The sequence below is a fragment of the Talpa europaea genome, assembly GCF_964194135.1.
Source record: "Talpa europaea genome assembly, chromosome: 6".
Taxonomy (NCBI): Eukaryota; Metazoa; Chordata; class Mammalia; order Eulipotyphla; family Talpidae; genus Talpa; species Talpa europaea.
Window position 1 is genome coordinate 13,708,607 of NC_140072.1, and position 19,806 is coordinate 13,728,412.

The following is a 19,806-nucleotide window of genomic DNA, read 5'->3' on the forward strand; positions in this document are numbered from 1 at the left end:
TCACAGCAGGGCAATAGAGCTGTTACCTAATTGATGCTATCTTTACTGAAAATAGGTTAAGAGTAGATATGATTGGCAGGCTGGGGGTAAGAATTCCTCCCCTTATTTGTGAATTCATTTATGTGAAGTTTCCTAATCTGTAAAAAACCTTTTGGAAAGACTGAAGGAATGAGGGGCCTCCCTGGTGGCGCAAGGGGTTAAGATGCAACCTATGAAGCTGTTCACAGCCACTGCAGCATGAGTTCGATCCCCGGCCAGGGAGCTACCCACATGGCGCAGCAGACCTCTCCTGATTCACCCACTGCTCCTTTCAGCAGTGTGTTTCAGTCAGTCTGTTCTGTTCCCCACTCTGTCTCTGGTGAATCTTCTCACCCCTGCCCCCATCTCTGGCCTGTACCCCAGCTCTTGTATATATAAATAAATAAATCCTTAAAATAAATAAGTAAATACTTCAGCTGATTTTAAAAAATGCAACCAAAGTTGCTAAGACTCATTTATAAACAGTATTATTGTAGGATGCTTAGATAGGTTTATGAAGGAGTTCTTTAAAGGCTTAAACATTTCCAAAATATAATTGATGGCATGTAACAGATAAACCACATGCTGACATTTGGTTACTTACACGCACACACACACACACACACAACACACCATCATCATTAGCTTCATTACAGATTTTATAGTTCAGTTACTGTGTGTATTTCTAAATTTCAACATCTAAACTTTTCTTTCAGTTGGTGGAAAAACCATATCCTTTTTGTATGAGTTTGTATGTATGAATAATGTATATTCCAGTCATTCCAGGTATAGAGGTATTTTGTTTGTTGTTTTTAGCTGGGTGGAAAGAATTGTTTTTTTTTTTTTTTATAGAGGCATGCTTTATTTATTTGTTTGCTGGTTTGTTTGTTTGTTTTGTTCATACATGCACTGGGTACAGTCAGAAGCACGGGAGGGTGAGAGAATTCACCAGAGCCAGAGCGGGGAGCAGAGCAGGCAGAAGGACCGAAGTACACTGCTGAGGGGAGCAGCGGGCGGCAGGAGAGGTCTGCACGCCATGTGGGACCCTCCTCTGGTGGCCGGGGAGCAGCCGGGGATCGAACCGGCACCGCAGAGGCCGCGCGCAGTTTCGCAACCCAGCGCTCAACCGCTGCGCCACCGGGGAGGCCCTGTTTTTTTTTTTTTTTTTTAATAGAGGCATGTTTCATTTATTTATTTTATTTGTTTGTTTTGTTTATACATGCACTGGGTACAGTCAGAAGCGCGGGAGGGTGAGAGAATTCACCAGAGCCAGAGCAGGGAGCAGAGCAGGCAGAAGGACCGAAGTACACTGCTGAGGGGAGCAGCGGGCTGCAGGAGAGGTCTGCGTGCCATGTGGGACCCTCCTCTGGTGGCCGGGGAGCAGCCGGGGATCGAACCGGTGCCGCAAAGGCCGCGGGCAGCTTCGCAACCCAGCGCTCAACCCCTGCGCCACAGGGGAGGCCCAGAAAGAATTGTTTTTAACATATTCTGTACGTAACTAGCATTTGTATTGTCATCACTGAAAGAAAACTTTAACCTTATGTGATGTGTATGAATGTATATTTTTAACTGAATTCATGATAGCGTTTATAGTAATATTAGATGTGTCATTGTTATGGAATGAATTTCTGAAAGCTTTATTTTGATTCAGTGAATTGGATCAAAGAAGGCACATCATTAAATGGGTTATGGTTTTGCTATTTGAAACATAATACTGATTGTTTTGCATCAGTTATTTTTTGTGAAGTTGTTTCTGCTAATGAAGCCAACATTTTAATAATTATTGATTCATTTTTTGAGTGGACAGGAAAATTCAGAATTGAAAAAAAATGAAACATTAATTTAGATCACTCATTTGATCCAAACTAAAAGTTAGCTTTATAGAATGTCCTGTAAAGACAGTTTTTGGAGATCCAATTGTTATTGTCATCTTTAGACAACAATTTTACAAAAACTACTGCCTTTTGAATAAAATGCTGGTGCTTCTTAAAATTTGTTTCTCCAGGTGAGTGTTTTGACTTTAAATATAAACTTTCTGAGTGCATTGCTGTCTGAAAGGTTTATTGCAGAACACATAGATTAATTGTAGATAAACACTGTAATAAATGATAAGATCACTATATCAGAAACTTCTATACTCACCCTGTAAACTCTGGTACATGTACATTCACATGTTGTATTGTTTTCCATGTTTCCCTTATCTCCCACTTACTGGTGGCCCGATAACTTCTTGAATCTTGTTGATGCCTAGACACCATTTAAGACCAGAAGGAGCTTGCTGTTTGTTATTTATTTTTACTATACTTTGATATATGCCTGCTGTGCTAGGAAGGGAAATGTCAGTTATTTTGCATCTGTAAAAGGTGGGAAAGAGTGACAGTTTATGCCTGGTCATCTTTTCAGATTTAACCACGTGTTCAAAAGTGGTTACAGTTCCCACAGCACATTTGTTGTGTAGATACTTGGTTACTCATAGCTAATTGGTAAGACCTTGGCAGAAGTTAGTAGACCATGACCAAGCTAAGATTTCCTAAACCCTCTCCACTAACTTTAATGTACCTTTCAAAAAAAAAAAAAAAAAATCTGAGCAAGATAGTAAATTTGGACATAGTGTTGAAAAAAATTATAAGTGTCTTCGGCAAACAATTAATGATTTCCGTACTTGTAGCAGTTTGGTGGGCGTAATGCATGTTCATCAAACAGGCAAACAGAATATCAAACCAGAGTAATTCTTAAATTAGATTATTGCTATGAATAGAAACTACATTGTGGCATCAGAAAGAAGAGGTTTTAATATATTGTAAGGCATGGAGAGGTGGCTCAGGGAATGCAGTCCTGAGAAGTTGGCATTTGTGCTGGTGTCTGGGCTATTACAGAAGATAGGTAGGGAACGAGAGTGGGAAGAGGAGGAAGAACATTCCAGATGTTGGATATTATCATTAAGGCTCCTTCGTGAATGTGACTTCAGAGCCTTTGCCTTTTTTTAAGTGATCTTTTAGTGCCAAATATATTAGACGATTGAACCAGAGGACAGGGTTCTAATTAATTTGCTTTGTGAACTTGCGCAAGTTATTTAACCTCTAAGCCTCCTTCTTTATCTGTAAATTGGACATGTTAGAAAAATATATGTTTAACTTAATTGTGTTAATCGCTTAACTCTAGTTAACATATGGGCTGAGTCTTGCTGAGTCATTTTCTCAGACTATGTGGGCAAGGCTTAATTAAAGCCAGCTAAACAAACTTAATGACTTCTCATACCCCTAGAGTAGAAGTCAGTGGAATGAGTTGTTTTATGTATGTTTTATTTATTGTTGTTTGGTAAGTTTTTTTGTTGTTGTTGCAGATTAGTTATTTTGTCAGTTCATGCAGATTCTTCAGAGTACCGAGGGAGTGGCTGTGGCTAGGGCACTCCTGGCTCACCTCTCACATTTTAGTGGCAGTTTGAATTTAAGAATTTCTGACTTGCCTTGTACCTCTCTGTAATCGTATATGTTTTAAAATTTTCAGCTGATAGTACATTCTTAATGTTTAATACAGCCTCTTCCCCCTGCCCCGCCCCCAACAGCATTGAGATGTTTTGGTATTTTTATGCCCCAAAAGTTGGCTTTAATAGAGGTGGTCTTAATTTCTACAAGAAAACCATAGTTGAAATGAGTGGACCTACCACTGTATTTGGGTCAGTAAAATGGCAGATAATCATAACTCACCTAGGAATAATGGTGGATTGCAGTGCTCTTCAGAATTTCCAGATTTGTTTTCCCATAATTTAAACTTTCTGAGGCATATCTTAAAAGAAATTAATGCCTAATTTAGCAAGACATTTAAATATTTTTAACTGCTTAGTTTTGATAAGTCTTGGCTTGAGGGCATTGTAGGTATGTATGTGTCATTCTTATATTATCTTCTCTGTACATTGTTACTCTTCGCTATAGTGGATTATCATCTTCAGATAATTTAGTATCCTACTTGGTTTTAGGGAACAGACTCCATGGTCTGAAGTTATGCATCTTTGGCTTTATTACAGGAATTGGCCTTCTGGGCCCACATTTCCCTTTTTCTGAGTTTAACTTCCTGTTTTGTTCTTAGTTTTATTTTTTTCACAATGAGTAGAGGACTGGCTTTTTCCCTCTTCTGGGAAGTTCAAGAATTAGAACTTACTCCAAAGGCTGGTGAGCTTTCCCACTGTGGGGAATGGCAGGAATGACTCCATGAAATCATAAAGTTGTCATTTGAGCAAAAAATGGTCTTAGCGGTATTTATCTTTTTTTTTTTTTAAAATCACCTAGTAGAAGTACAACTTTCTTTTTTTGAGATTTATTTATTTATGCATACAAAAACTGGGATATAGGCCAGAGGTGTGGAAGGTGAGAGAATTCACCAGAGAGAGTGGGGAACAGAACAGGCAGATGACCGAAATACACTGCTGAGGGGAGCATCGGGAGAGATAGGAGAGGTCTGCTGCGCCATATGGGTTGCTCCCTGGTGGGCCAGGGGATCGAACTCGTGCTTCAGTGGCTGTGGATTGCTTTATAGATTGCGTCTTAACTCCTTGCACCACCAGGAAGGCCCAAAAGTACAACTTTTTAAACTTCAAGGATATTTTTTTCTTTATTGGAATTTATTTTTGTTTATTTTCTAATATTTAATGTAGTCTAGGAAACATTTTAGAATACTTCTGTGTTTCCTTCTTTGAGCTTTACACAAATCTGTGATAAGGGCAAGATAATTTCACAGGTGAGGAAGCTGAATTTAATAACCTGTGTTGATAATCTGTCAAATATGTCTTAAGCATGGTGATGGGAAACTTGGAGTCAGATTTGTTTTTTGATATCACCTAAATTTCCTCATCTGTTTTAAGAAAAATAAATCAAGATTGTTGCAAGGAACAAAGAAAATACACAGTGGAAGCTTCCAACACATAATTTTCAACAAATGTTAGTATACCACTGTGGTTCTCAAAATTTGTATCTCCACAGACCCCACCTGGGTATCTTTTTTTCCTTTTTAGATTTATTTTATTTATTTATGCATATAAGAGCTCCGGTGCAGGCCAGAGGTGCAAGGGGAGGGTGAGAGGAATCACCAGAGACAAGAGTGGGGAGCAGAACAGACGAATCTACTGAAACACACTGCTGAGGGGAGCAGCGGACGCAACAGGAGAAATCTGCTGCGCCAGTGGGGTTAGCTCTCTGGCTGGGGTTCAAACTCATGCTGCAGTGGCCTCCAATAGCTTCATAGTGCTGAGACAACCCCTTGCTCCACCAGGGAGGCCCCCCACCTGTGTATCTTTTTAACAAAAAAGTGAAAATTATTTATACATAGCTTTAAGGCTAAGTTATGTGCCATTTTTCACCATGTCGATACTTAACTGATGGTGCAGAAGCAAAATTTTTTGCTGACTTCAGCATGAATCCAGGCATTGGCACTGAGATGGATTATTAGTCATTGTATTCTTTTTTTTTTTTTTTATATAGAGGCATGTTTTCTTTCTTTCTTTCTTTCTTTGTTTGTTTTTGTTTATACATGCACTGGGTACAGTCAGAAGTGCGGGAGGGTGAGAGAATTCACCAGAGCCAGAGCGGGGAGCAGAGCAGGCAGAAGGACCGAAGTACACTGCTTCGGGGAGCAGCGGGCGGCAGGAGAGGTCTGTGCGCCATGTGGGACCCTCCTCTGGTGGCCGGGGAGCAGCCGGGGATCGAACCGGCGCCGCAGAGGCCGCGGGCAGCTTCGCAACCCAGCGCTCAACTGCTGCGCCACCGGGGAGGCCCAGTCATTGTATTCTTTACCACAGTTGACTCACAGGAAAAAAAAACAAAAACAAAGCTTAATTTCACTTGAGAATGTCTGTGATGAAGCAGAAAGCATTTTTAATTTTATTAAAGGTTGACCTTTGCCCTCCTCTACATCTGTTTTCTTTGTGACAGAATGGGAAGTAAATGTAAAATGCTTCTGTCATTCTGAGATGATGGTTTTCTCAAGGAAAAGCACCTCCGAAGTTGTTTGAATTATTCACCTTTTTTTTATGGGACACCCATTTATCCTTGAAAGAACAACTGGCATACAATGGTTATTCAAAATTAAATATTTGGCAGACACTTTCTCAAATGAATGAATTGATAGCATTTGTTGCCAATGATAAAACTCATGCTTTTAAATGAAAATTAGAATTTTGAAAAAATTTTATGTACCTCCATCAACTTGACATCTTTCCAGTGCTTATATTCTCATGAGGGCCATAGTGGTATTAACTAATATGGTTTTTTCATATTGTGTAATGAGGTGTCAACATTTGAAAGAACTGTTTAGTGACTGATATTTTCCAATTGTTTATAAAAGATCTAAAAGTGTAAAGTAACTGATGGGCTTAAAGTACTAGAATATGAAAAATTCATTGATAATGGTTTCAGATTCCATGTTGCAGCTAATATTTATATAATTTATAGAATGCTCTATATGAGAAATACATGAATTGTAGATTTTATTTATTTATGTTTTAGATTATTTATACAAGAACCGGGGTACAGGCCAGATGTGTGGGAGGGCAAGAGGATTCACCAAAGACAGAGTGGGGAACAGAACAGGCAGATGGACAAAATACACTGCTGAGGGGAGTAGCATTGACGCAGGAGAGGTCTGCTCCACCATGTGGAACCCTCACCGGCCGGCCGGGATCGAACTGGCACTGCAGAGGCTGTGGACAGCCTCACAGTGCGGTGCTCAACCCGCTGTGCCACCAGGGGAGGCCCAGATTTTACTTTTTTAAGGTTAACAAAGTACCACTTGTTTTTGTAGTGTCAAAGGAGGTTTAGAATTACCTTAACAGGCTCTTTTTTTTTTTTTTTTAATTTTCTAGAGGCATGTCTTATTTATTTATCTATTTGTTTGTTTGTTTGTTTGGTTTATACATGCACTGGGTACAGTCAGAAGCCGGGAGGGTGAGAGAATTCACCAGAGCCAGAGCAGGGAGCAGAACAGGCAGAAGGACCGAAGTACACTGCTGAGGGGAGCAGCGGGCGGCAGGAGAGGTCTGCGCACCATGTGGGACCCTCCTCCGGTGGCCGGGGAGCAGCCGGGGATTGAACCGGCGTCGCAGAGGCCGCGGGCAGCTTCGCAACCCAGCGCTCAACCGCTGCGCCACCTGGGAGGCCCCTTAACAGGCTCTTAAAATACTCTTCCGTTTTCTAGCTAGACTTTATTTTTATACTTGATATTCTCTTTTTTTTTTTTTTAAAGATTTATTTATTTATGCATACAAGAGCTGGGGTACAGGCCAGAGATGCAGGGGAGTGAGAGGATTCACCGGAGACAGAGCGGGAAACAAAACACAGGGAGACTGACTGAAATACACTGCTGAGGGGAGCAGCAGGTGAGACAGGAGAGGTCTGCCTTGCCATGTGGGTTTCTCCTTGGCTGGCCAGGGATCAAACCCGTGCTGCAGAGGCTGTGGATTGCTTTATAGTGTGGTGCTTAACTCCTTGCGCCACCAGAATACTTGATATTCTTAATGTATTTCAATCAAAGCAGCAATAGACTGAATGCAGAAGCAGAACTGAGAATTCAATTTGTCTATTAAAGTAGACTTAAAGTTACAAAACTAAAATGCCATTCTCATTAAGGCATTTTTTGAAAATGTTACTTTTCAAAAAATACTGTTTATGGGTTTATTTTAAAATACATTAATACTTTATTAGTTTTATTTTATGTTAAATATAAACTGATGGAACTCATAAACAGCAGCTCATTGGGATCTGGAGTTTGCAGTGAAGTAACCAAAATAACCAGTTCATGGGAGGTTGATAAAACCAGTGTGAGTTAGAAATTAGATTTGCAACTTCCATCACCCTGTAAACAGAGGAGAGAGAAAGGTGGTAAAAATTACAAAATGGATAAATTTGAAAGTTGAATCATTGGATTTCAAAACTTAATTCCAGAGGCTATAAACTGGAATGCTCTATTTCTTTGTTGTTCTCTCTAGTACTCTTTGGTGTTACAAGTAATAGATTGAATTTTGTATTGGAGACAGAAAATAACTTTGCTAACACTAATATAAGTAAAAAATAGAGATGGTTCCAAGCCTTGTGGATTTCTTCTCCTCTCCCTCCTGGCCCAAATCCTCTCCCATATCATGATTCTCCAAGTCCTCGGGTCAAGAAGCCCCCTAGTCTGATCCCCACTTTGTGTTTATTGGAGCTAGAAGAACTGGAGCAGCTTTGGATGTCTTTGAATCTGGCCTTGTTCAATCCAGGTGTCAGGTGGGTCAGAGAATAACCCAGAACCCTGGAACAGACTGGGTCCCAATGAGCAACTCAAGTTCTGTTCAGTGAGTGTAGATGACAGCAAACTGAAGAGAGAAGGTGCAGTTTTCTACATGAAGTATTTCACTGTAAAGCGGCTTACAAAGTACTATTGCCCACTTAAGCAGGAAATAATTCCTCTCTAAATGCATGGGGGAGGGAGGGGAATAGAAAGATGACTTCATCTCTAGGCCTTTGTTTCCATCTATAATAAAAGTAATACAGTCTAATGCTTAAGATAACTATGTGCTAGAAACTACTAAATGTTTTATGTAGATTTTCTTTGTAGTCCTATTTGTTAGTATTATTTGAGACATAATTCATAGTCTTACATGTAGAGATTTTGGGAGAGAATGAAGTTACATTCTGAGAGATTTGAAAGAAAGGTGACTTAAATGATAGGCAAAATAACTTACACACTATGTTGGGGCTTTGGACAGAAACAGTTAAGTGATATTGGTAGCATTGGTAATTTTTTTTTTTAAGATTATTTATTTATACATACACTGGGTACAGTCAGAAGCGCAGGAAGGTGAGAGAATTCACCAGAGCCAGAGCGGGAACAGAACAGGCAGGGTAACCGAAAATACACTGCTGAGGGGAGCAGCGGGCGGCAGGAGAGGTCTGCGCGCCATGTGGGACCCTCGCTGGCAGCCGGGGATTGAACCAATGCTGCAGAGGCTGTAGGCAGCTTTGCAGCCCAGAACTCAACCGCTGTGCCACCAGGGGAGGCCCAGCATTGGTAATGTTATATTGGAACTTGAGGACTGCCCCTTCCTTTAGGTCTCTCTCTCTCTCTCTCTCTCTCTTTTTTTTTTTAAAGATTTACTTTTATTATTTTATGCACACAAGAACTGGGATACAGGCCAGAGGTGGGGGGCGGGATGAGAGGATTCACCAGAGACAGAGTGGGGAGCAGAACAGGCAGATTGACTGAAATACACTGCTGAGGGGAGCAGCAGGTGAAACAGGAGAGGTCTCCCGCACCATGTGGGCTCAAACTCATGCTGCTGGGGATCTAACTCCTGCTACAGTGGCAGTGGCTGAGACTTAGTCTAGTGCTGAGACTGAACCTCCTCCCTTTTCAGGGAGGCCCAGAAAATAATTGTTAATAATTATATAATGAAAGAGAACTAACTAGGACATTGGGTACAAAATCCAGATTACTTCAACTTAGTTTCTTCAGTCTAGTATTAAACTGCCAGTATATCATCATGAAGACATGAGAAATATTGTCTGCCACATGCGGAGAAAGAATAATAGGTAGATTGTATTTGAACACTGTATTACACTTTCATAGTGTATTCTTTGATTAGAAAGGGAATAAAGCTGCTTTGGCTCAACTATTTTAGCTCTAGCTTTAGTGAGGTTTCAGTATGTGAAAATTGGCCCCCAAACCTTGAAAGAATGGTAACGCAATATAACAGGAAGAACAGCTCCCAGAGAGCTGGTTGAAGTATTGGGATTTACGGTAGTTTGGGAGACAATCTAGTTCTGACTGGCCAGAGTGGAGAGACTTTATTGAATATGTGAACTATTTGGGAGAAACTTCAGAAATGGTACTCCTGTGAGTAGGGGGTTGGGGGGAGAGAGAGAGAGAGAGAGAGAGAGAGAGAGAAGGAGGGAGAGAGAGAGAGAGAGAGAGCGCGCGCGCAACACACGTACACACACACGGATTGAGCATGTAAGTAAATATATTTTAGATAACAAGAGCAGTTATTGTATTGCTAAAGAAAGAGATTTCAAAGTAAGGCCAGGATGAACTCTAGTGGATTGTAATCAGTGATGTCAGTGTTAACTCACTGTGTTATGTATTATACAGACAAATCATGGAGATGTGGGTGTGTGTATATGCATGGGTTAGTACACATAAATGTATTTCCTAACTCTGCTTTTGGGAAGGCCTACAAGCACTGACATTCTAGTAGCATGCAAAGGACTTAAACCAGTGCCAGTCATTTTATTAATTCTCAGTGTTAGCTAAGCTATTATATGAAAGGATCTGTAGCGGTAACTTTCCCACATTCCATGTTTTCACTTCTGTATTCAGATAAAGAAACTAATGTGTTGAAAATTGACCTTTCCAGAATTTGTACTGCTGGTGACAGAGCTCTTAAAATTGTAGACTAAACTGTATTCAAAGGCTTATAGGTATGTGCTTATTTCTTCTGGTGTGATGGAAACATTTGATTTTCACTTTGTTAAATCCAAAAATATTGATCACTTTGGCTGTAAGTTGTTAAACTTTGATTGTCGGAGTTTACTATTTGTTTTTGCCTGCATTAATTACTGTGGTCCTGATGGTCTTCAGAAGCCAAGCTGTGGAAAACGTGGCATTTGTAGTGGCTAGTAGTTGCAGCTGCTCCTTTTGCCACTGGATGGTGCTTCTATAACATTAGGCTAATTTTTGGTCAATTTTGTTTCTCAATTTCCTGAGCAACTGAAAATTGATAAATGAATTGAACTGTGATAAATTGAAATACCCATTTGAACTGGTTCTAGGAAATCTGTAATAGTGGGGATTTCCTTGAGTGTTTTTACGTAAGCAAAACAAAACAAAAAAAAATCCCTTGTTAAATCAAACCCTATGATTGCTGTAGTCTTTGGTAATTTAGCAAATGATAGAATTTCTGGAGAATCCTATCGTTCCTTCTGGCACACTTAAAGGGCGACAGGTTTCTTTGCAGCTGAGCTGTATATTTTATTCTTAGCCCTAAACTTTATCAAAAGCTTTCCTACTCTATCTTAAGCATATTCTCCCCACCCCCCTTATTTAGGTGTGTGTATGTTTGTCAGCGTAGAAAGTATGTGCTGGAGTGACAAATGTATTTACCTGAGAAAAATGCACCACTGAGGAATACTCAGTGCAAGGACTGAGACTGCAGGGGTGGCTTGGGGCCGTGGTGGAAATACGGTGATCTAGGTGAGGTGTTTAATTATTGGAGAGAACACATTTGTAAATAAAGCTCTCCTCTTTTTTTTTTTTAAGATTTTTTTTTTCATTTATACAAGAGCTGGGGTATAATTTATAGAGTACAAATTTATACAAGATGTGCGGGAGGGTGAGAGGATTCACCAGAGATAGAGCAGGGAACAGAACATGCAGACTGACGAAATACACTGCTGAGGGGAGCAGCGGGCACGGCAGGAGAGGTCTGCTTGCCACATGGGTTGCTCCGAGGACAACGGGGATCGAACTGGCACTGCAGAGGCTGTGGACAGCTTCACAGTGCTGCCCTCAACCGCCTGTGCCACCAGGGAGGCCCTAAAGCTCTCCTCTTTTAACCTAATTTGTATTTATTTTTTAAAAATATTTAGTAGAGGGCCTCCCCGGTGGCGCAGCGGTTGAGCGCTGGGTTGCGAAGCTGCCCGCGGCCTCTGTGGCGCCGGTTCGATCCCCGGCTGCTCCCAGGCCACTGGAGAAGGATCCCACGTGGTGCGCAGACCTCTCCTGCCACCCGCTGCTCCCCTCGGCAGTGTACTTCAGTCCTTCTGCCTGCTCTGCTCCCCGCTCTAGCTCTGGTGAATTCTCTCACCCTCCCGCGCTTCTGACTGTACCCAGTGCATGTATAAACAAAACAAACAAATATAATAAATAAATAAATAAAAACATGCCTCTATAAAACAAACAAACAAACAAACAAAAATATTTAGTAGAAAACCTTGTGTGTAGACCAGAGTTGCAGGGGGTGAGAGGATTTACCAAAGACACAGTGGGGAGCAGAACAGGTGTATCTAGTGAAATACACAGCTACGGGGAGCAGTGGTTGAGACAGGAGAGGTCTGCTGTGCCATATGTGGGTTCGCTCCCTGGCCAGAGATGGAACCCAGGTCATCATGGTGATAGCTCTGAGACCTAACTTGAGGCAACCAGGGAAGTTGCACCCTAATTTGTATTTCTGTTCTTGTAATAGATATAGAATTTTAGAAGTTAGGTAGTACCTCATGGTTTGTGACAATAGCAGGAACAACAGTAACAAATTCTTGCCCCCATGTTTACCTGTGTCTTACCTTTCCCAAATACTTTTTGGCCTTATTATTGAACTCTGTATTCCCACATCATATGCTTTTAATTTAAACAAACAAAAAACCCAACTAATTTTAGAAATTCTTGCTTATTGTTTTGGAAGATGAGAATTAAATATTCCACCCTGATGCATCTTCTGTCATCTTCTCAAATAGTCATCTTCTCAAATAGTTGTAACACATTTTTATTAAATGCTAAACCAAGTAGTGTACTGTAATTGTATTTTCTTTCATAAGTTTTTATTTTTACTGTAGTTTACCGTTTCTTCATTGTTATATTTGCTTATATTTCAAGCATTGTCCCTCCTTTTTCTCAAACTACAACATAATTGCCAAATCCTCTGGACTCTGCTTTTGTACTCTATTGATACAGTTTCTTCCCCTCCCTTTCTTAGAAGGCATCTTTTGGAACTTCTCATTTTATTCTGTCATATTCCTCTTCTGAATTGGTTTTTCCCTAGGCCAGTTTGAATTGCCCTTTACATCACTCTATTTGCTGAATTTATTCCTATTCTTGGTAAAGTAATTTCTGTTTAGTAGCTGTCTTAGAAAAGATGTATAAGAGAAAGAAGCAGTGATCAGAATGGGGCCATTGGGACCCTGGGGCTTCTGCCCATTCTGAAGAAGAAGAAGCAGAAAGAGCAGGAGCTGGCACTGCTCATAGTGCTGTTAAAACAACCATCGATACCACCTCCCTGACATTGGACTTCAACATCAAAACCCTGGAGCATCAAGGATTCAAGTGGGAACATACGGGATGTGGATGTCCCTGCGTTCCCACTGGTGGAACTATTTTAAGGGCAGGGCCTCATTTGGGTGCTGGACAGTGCCGACCCTCAGCACATAAAGGACTGTCACCAGGACAGTCCTGGAGCCCTGCTGGAGGAAGCCCTGGCTGGAATGACCCACCTCATCTTTGCCAACAGCCAGACCTGCCCATAGCCCTGTCCTCTAGTGGCTATCCAAGAGGTCCTGGAGTTGGACTCCATCCATAGCCACCACCAGTGCATCCAGGGCCGCAGTGCCTTCATGAGGAGTCTGCCACCTGGCATCCACTGGCTCCTGTATGACATCTCCAGCTATATCTTGGTGACTGACTGAGTCGCTTCAGATGCACCCACCTCGAAGTACAGGCCTCCCACAGTTCCCAGGTCTTCCCCAGACATGGTCCATGGAGAGATTTAAGTCCTTCACCAGGCTAACACTTCCTTTCCTCCTCTAACCTGCTGCTGTGTGGCCGGCCATCTTCCATGGCAGGAGAGCTGCTGCCCTGGCTCCTGATCGGACACCGTCTGCAGCTGCCATACCACGAGGAGAGGGTTGGAAGGGGGCTGCCTCTGCTGCTACCAACACTGAGGACTTTGTCCTTGGCTCAGCTGTGAAAATAAACTGCTCCTTGCCCACCCCATCCCCCAATAAAAAAAAAATTGGAAAAAGGTTCTTGGGTACTAAATATTTGGGTCTTTCATGTTTGGAAATACCTTTATTTTACTCATTTGATTTTGACTGGATACAGGTTGAAAATGACTTTTTAAAAAATTCTCTTTTGTGGTATAATTGTGCTTATTGATTTACAGTGGTGTATCTGTTTCAGGGCGTAGCTTCACACCTCTGCAGATGTAAGTAATTGTATCACATCCACCACAGCCCACTGAGCCCACCGTCCCCTTGTAAACTCAGCTCTGCAGTGAGAGTTCTGGGATTTGGTTTGGTTTTACCTGTTACTTTCCTTTGTCTTTTTTTAAAAATTAATTTATATATATTTTACATCATTGTTCATTTCTGTACAAAATTTGGTTTCTCCTCCCAGGTGTAGTCCCTGTAAAAGTCCCACCACCAAGTCACCCCTGCACCATCACCACAGCCCCTTGTGCTCGCCCCTCCCCTCTTTTGATCCCTCTCCCTCCCCCTCCCTTGCCGAATCTCTCTGATTTATAGTTGCCTGTTAATTTTGCTGTCTTTTGTATTCCACATGAGTGAAATCATCCTAAATACTTTTAAAACTCTTGAATTTTGAATTCTATTGAGAAGTCTGAGTTCAGAATTGATTGTTTAATTGGGCCTAATTTGTTTATTTGCTAGATTTTATAATATCTTTATTCCCTTGTCCTGAAATTTCTTGATGCTATTGCTTGACATAGATCTTATTTTGTTCATTATGCTGGGTACTTGGCTGGCCTTTCAGTCTAAAATAGATTCCTTTGGTTTTGTTAAGTTTCTCTGCATAATTTTTTCATTGTTTTCTACATATTATTCTTTTTTTTTTTTTTTTTTTTTTAGAGGCATGCTTTATTTATTTGTTTGCAGGTTTGTTTGTTTATACATGCACTGGGTACAGTCAGAAGTGTGGGAGGGTGAGAGAATTCACCAGAGCTAGAGCGGGGAGCAGAGCAGGCAGAAGGACTGAGGTACACTGCTGAGGGGAGCAGCAGGCGGCAGGAGAAGTCTGCACGCCATGTGGGACCCTCCTCCGGTGGCCGGGGAGCAGCCGGGGATCGAACCGGCGCCGCAGAGGCCGCGGGCAGCTTCGCAACCCAGCGCTCAACCGCTGCGCCACCGGGGAGGCCCCTACATATTATTCTTGAACTTCTGTTAGAACTTCTATTAGACTTCGCTGGTTTGATCTTCTAATTTGCTATGCTTTGTATATTCTGTTATTGAGTTGTGTTTTCTGGGAGATCTCTTGAAAAACCTTATCCAGGAGTTTCCTGGTTCTCCTTGCTCTTCCCCTCTTCCTGCAGAAGATGAAAGGAATTCTTTTCTTCTGCTTGCCCCTGTTTCCCCCAGATTCCCTTTCTTTCTTGTTTTTGCTTATTTCTTTTGATATCTTTGTGGAATTTTTGTCCTTCATTTTTGACCTGAGGCTCTCAAAAGCTGATGAGAAACTAAGTGGGTAAGTGTAGAGCTTGTCAAGTGGTGAATTTCACCTTGTGAATGAAGTTTCTGTAGCTTGTCTCAGAGGCTCTTATTTTGTCTAGAAAATATGTGTTTATTCTACAGTATTTTCTGAATGTCTGCTTATATTTTAGGCATTGCTCTGGATGCTAGGAGTTTAACTGAATTAAGCAGATACAATTTTTTATCTTTGTGAATCTTATATTTTGGCCAAGAGAGGCAGGCAATAAACAACAGAAATAGGTAAATATGTACCATTTATTTGAGGAATGTTAAAGATGTAAGGAAGAAGGGTAGGGAATGGTAACAAGACAATGCACACTGGGTAGGAAACAGGTGAACGTGATAATTTAGAGTATGTGCCTGCCTAAGGGGAAGGAGCCCTGGTGGAAGAGCGTTCCACAATGTGGGGATCTGCCTGATCTCTGTGTAGAATTAAGAAACTAATACAGCAGGCTATGTGCGAGGAAGAGGAGTAGCACATGAAGCCGGGATGGAAAAGCAGAGGTGGTCAGAGTGTATTGGGCCTTAGTTTTTTTTTTTTTTTTTTTTTTTTTTTTTAAGTCTTTGAGTGAAAGATGGGTTTAAGAGATATCTAATAGGTAGGTTAGGTGGGTATCAGGTTTGGAGTTCAGGGGTGAGATCTGGGTTACGATACAGATTTGAGAGCTGTAAGTGTGTGGGTGGTATTTAATACCATGAAATTGGGAAAATTAGGGGAAATCACCAAAGGAATGAGTGAGATAGAGAATTTTGCTCCAGTTTTTAGTGGTCAGATGGAAACTAGTAATGAAGATTAAAGAGTGATTAGCGTTTTTGTGCAGGAAAGTATGAAGAACCGCTACAACTACTGCTATGTTAGGTTGATTCAGATGAAGGCTTGGAGATGATCGTCATATTTAGGAACATAGATCACTGATCTCAGTGAGAGCCACTTTGCTATGTGGTGAGTGGGCAGTAAGGGTGGAGTATGGGGCACTTAACAAAATCCATTGGAATGAGTTCAAGAACTAAAGAGGAGAAAACACTGGCGACAACATGTGTAAGTTATAAAGAGAAAGCTAATAAAACTGGTAGGGAAATATCCTTAATCTCAAGAACAAATTCAGAAGACTTATTGATAGTAGTAGAACCTAATAGTTGGCGGTGGATTGATTGGGTGAGGTTGACAGGGAAACTGAGTCTAGGATGAGATTTCTATCATGATCAATTAGGTAAGTGACTTAAAATACCCTGAATTCTTAGAAGTTTTCTAGTTAGATCTGATTTTGATTTCAAAGGGTTTATGTAGAGCTTACAGAATGTGTACTAATTTCATGTCTTTTTGGAAAAGTCTTCTGAAATAGTATTGTCAGATTTGTCATTAAGATTAGTTAATAGGGCCTCCCTGGTGGCGCAGCGGTTGAGCGCTGTGCATTGCAAAGCTGCCCGCAGCCTCTGCAGCGCTGGTTCGATTCCCGGATGCTCCCCGGCCACTGGAGGAGGGTCCCATATGGCGCGCAGACCTCTCCTGCCGCCCACTGTTCCCCTCAGCAGTGTACTTCGGTCCTTCTGCCTGCTCTGCTCCCCGCTCTGGCTCTGGCGAATTCTCCCACCCTCCCGCGCTTCTGACTGTACCCAGTGCTTGTATAAATAAAAAAATAAAAAAATCTTTTTTTTTTTAAAAAAAGAAAAAGATTAGTTAATAAATTGTATGCCTAACTGGAATTCTTAGTCTTGACAGCCAGGTCATTTTAGGACATTTTTCTCAGTATTTCTTGCAGAAATAAATTCAAGCATAGATACTCCCCGAGGTTGATAGATGCCAGGCAGATGGCCTTTTTTCCTCTATTGAGTTGGGTATGAGAAACTTAATAGGGCTGAGCTGAAGATTTTGGTTGTTTATGGAGCAGACACATCTTGGGGCAGCTGCAATACTTTTGTGTATCGTGAAGCTCTGTGTTATTAGATGCATAAACATTCAATATTGTTATGCCTTTTTTTTTTAAAAGATTTATTTATTTATACATACTAGAATTACAGGCCAGAGATGTGGAGGTGAGAGGATTCACCAGAGACAGGCAGGGAATAGAACAGGCGGATTGACTGAAATACACTGCTGAGGTGAGCAGCGGGAGAGTCAGGAGAGGTCTGCTGTGCCATATGAGTAGCTTCTTGGCTAGGGATCGAACTCATGCTGCAGTAGCTGCGGATTGCTTCATAGGCTGCCTCTTAACCCCTTGTGCCACCAGGGAGGCCCTGTTATGCCTTCTTTTTTTTTTTTTTTTGTTATGCCTTCTTAATGAATCTACCCCATTATCATTATGGAATAACCTTCATTATCCTTGGTACAGTATATATTTGCTCTGCCAACTAGTGAAGGCTGTATATATTTTTTATCAACTAGGAAACATCTTTTTATTGTGTCTAAAATACTAGATACTTTAAGCATCTGGATTTACCTCAAAAAACTGAAAATGGCTATATAACCCAGCAATCTCGGGCGTCTATCCCAAAACATGGAGCTATCAGTGGGAAAAAAAAAAAAAAAAAAGCTCTACAGTGTGTATTGTAGCATTGTTTACAGTAGCTAGGACATGGAAGTATTCAAGGTATCCATCAACAGAGGATGTGGTATTTCTCCAAATGAAATCTATTCAGCTACAAGGAAAGATGAAATACAGCCATTTTCAGCAAAATGGAGGAGTTTGCGAGAATTATATGTAGTAAGGTAACTCAGAATGACAAAAACAAATGCTGGACACATAGCAGACTGATAAAATACAAAAGCTATAGTGGACATTAATGAACATAGAGGTTAAGAGGGAAGGTGGGGAGGGAAAGAAGGAAGAGGGTATAATGGATTGTGGTGGGGGAAAATTTAATCATTAGAAAAAAAGATGAGTCGAAATGATACTGAATGATTTAGTAACAAAGCCAGTGTACACGTATTTTTCTGAATTTTTATTTGTGGGGAAAAAAAAACACCTGGCAGTCTTATGCAAGTAGATTTTTCTCCTTGTTGGTTTTCCAAGTTTAGAAAACTGCAATAAAACAAAGTCAAAGGAAAACAATACTAGATAATTAAAATTATACTTTACTTTCTGCGTGTGAACATCTCACTCTTTCTGTGTAATTATTTCTTCTCCATCTACTCAACTATAAAATTGGACTTACTTCCTCTGAATTGCATGCTTAGTGAATAGCCAGAGCCAACTCAATACAGATATTAAAAATATAATGTTTTTGTCACAGTTAATTTTAGTAGAGCCAAATTCAGAACCAGAGTTAAATTTATCTTTTTTTCTATGTTGTAGGAATAGACTTTAAGATCAAAACAGTTGAATTACAAGGAAAGAAGATCAAACTACAGATATGGTAAGTGATACTAATTTATTCACTTTGTAGAATACCCAGTTCCTGAAGGTTTGGCAGCAAAATCCTTCCTTGTTGCCTCTTTAAATTTTGTAAGATTTCCCTTCTAAAGATTTTATAGTCTGTAAATGGCAAAGCTGGAATTTATATATTCTAGAATGTAGGTTGTTTTTTTTTTTTAAAGATTTATTTATGCATACAAGAGCTGGTGTGTAGGCTAGAGGTGGGGATGTGTGTGTTTGTGAGCGCTATCGCCATTATTACCCTCCCACAGCCAGGCCATCTTTACCTCTTTGAATCGTACAGTAGGCTTACAGTAGTACTTTTTCCACACGACAGCCAAAGGAGCCTTTTTCAAATACAAGTCTGATCATGGTGTAACCATGCAAGGCTTGGGGAGCCAAAATGTCATAGTTAGTGGATACTCACCCATGTGCCTACAACTACAGTTGCAGAACACAAAGGGGGTAGAGAGAGAGAAGTTGGGGTAGAGTAAAGTATTAGAGGCAGGGCCAGAAGCATAAGCAATGGTTTAAAGGTTGAAGGTCTCTGCAAAGTGGTAAAGCAATTAGCAACAGCAATCTGAAGGCCTGGCCGGCAGCACAAAGGCAAACAGCACCAGGGGTTGGTGCTGGCCTTGTCAGAGGCAGGGACCTGTATTATAGCTATGCTAGTCATAAAGCCAACAGCAACCAGCTCTTTTAAGGACACCTAGCATAGTGCCAATGGTGTCATTCAGCAGGAGATGTTGGAGCCAGAGATAAGGCCTATGAAGGTGTGGTGCCAGAGGACAGGGTTCAGTGTCATAGTTCAGCAAAGGTCTTCCTGATGAATCTGACTGCCTCTTCAAGTCCTCTTCAACTTGCCAATTCTCTCTCCTTTTCTTCTCTCGGTCTGGTTGGAAGCTGGCAGTATCTCTGGGGTGCCTGCCTTTTGAACCTGATTGGTCCTTTTAGTTGGCACCCATGAGTGCTCCAATTAGATTGGTCCATTCACAACCCCAGATTTGCATAACTGAGTACTTGGAAGTGGGGGTGGGGGGGGGTTGCACCAATTGGACTTCATAACTTAACACTAGGAATCAAGGGGGAAGTAGGGACTCCCACCCCAGATATTTGACTGGTGCTGGGCAAGCTCCAATCAGATTATTCCATTCTCAAGCCCATTTTCAACATCCTGGACCCTAATATAAAAGGGAATAGACTGGCCTCTAGACCGA

At 41.1% G+C, this 19,806-nt stretch overlaps 1 protein-coding gene across 1 annotated transcript in view; it reads left to right on the forward strand.

Annotated features, from left to right (window-relative positions):
- RAB10 (RAB10, member RAS oncogene family) overlaps positions 1-19,806 on the forward strand; it is a gene marked incomplete at both ends in the record, with an annotated part of 65,417 nt that overhangs the window by 18,914 nt on the left and 26,697 nt on the right. Inside the window, one exon of the mRNA XM_084234663.1 lies at positions 18,530-18,590. Within this exon, the coding sequence (XP_084090789.1) occupies positions 18,530-18,590 (61 nt within the window). The remainder of the gene's footprint in view (positions 1-18,529; positions 18,591-19,806) is intronic.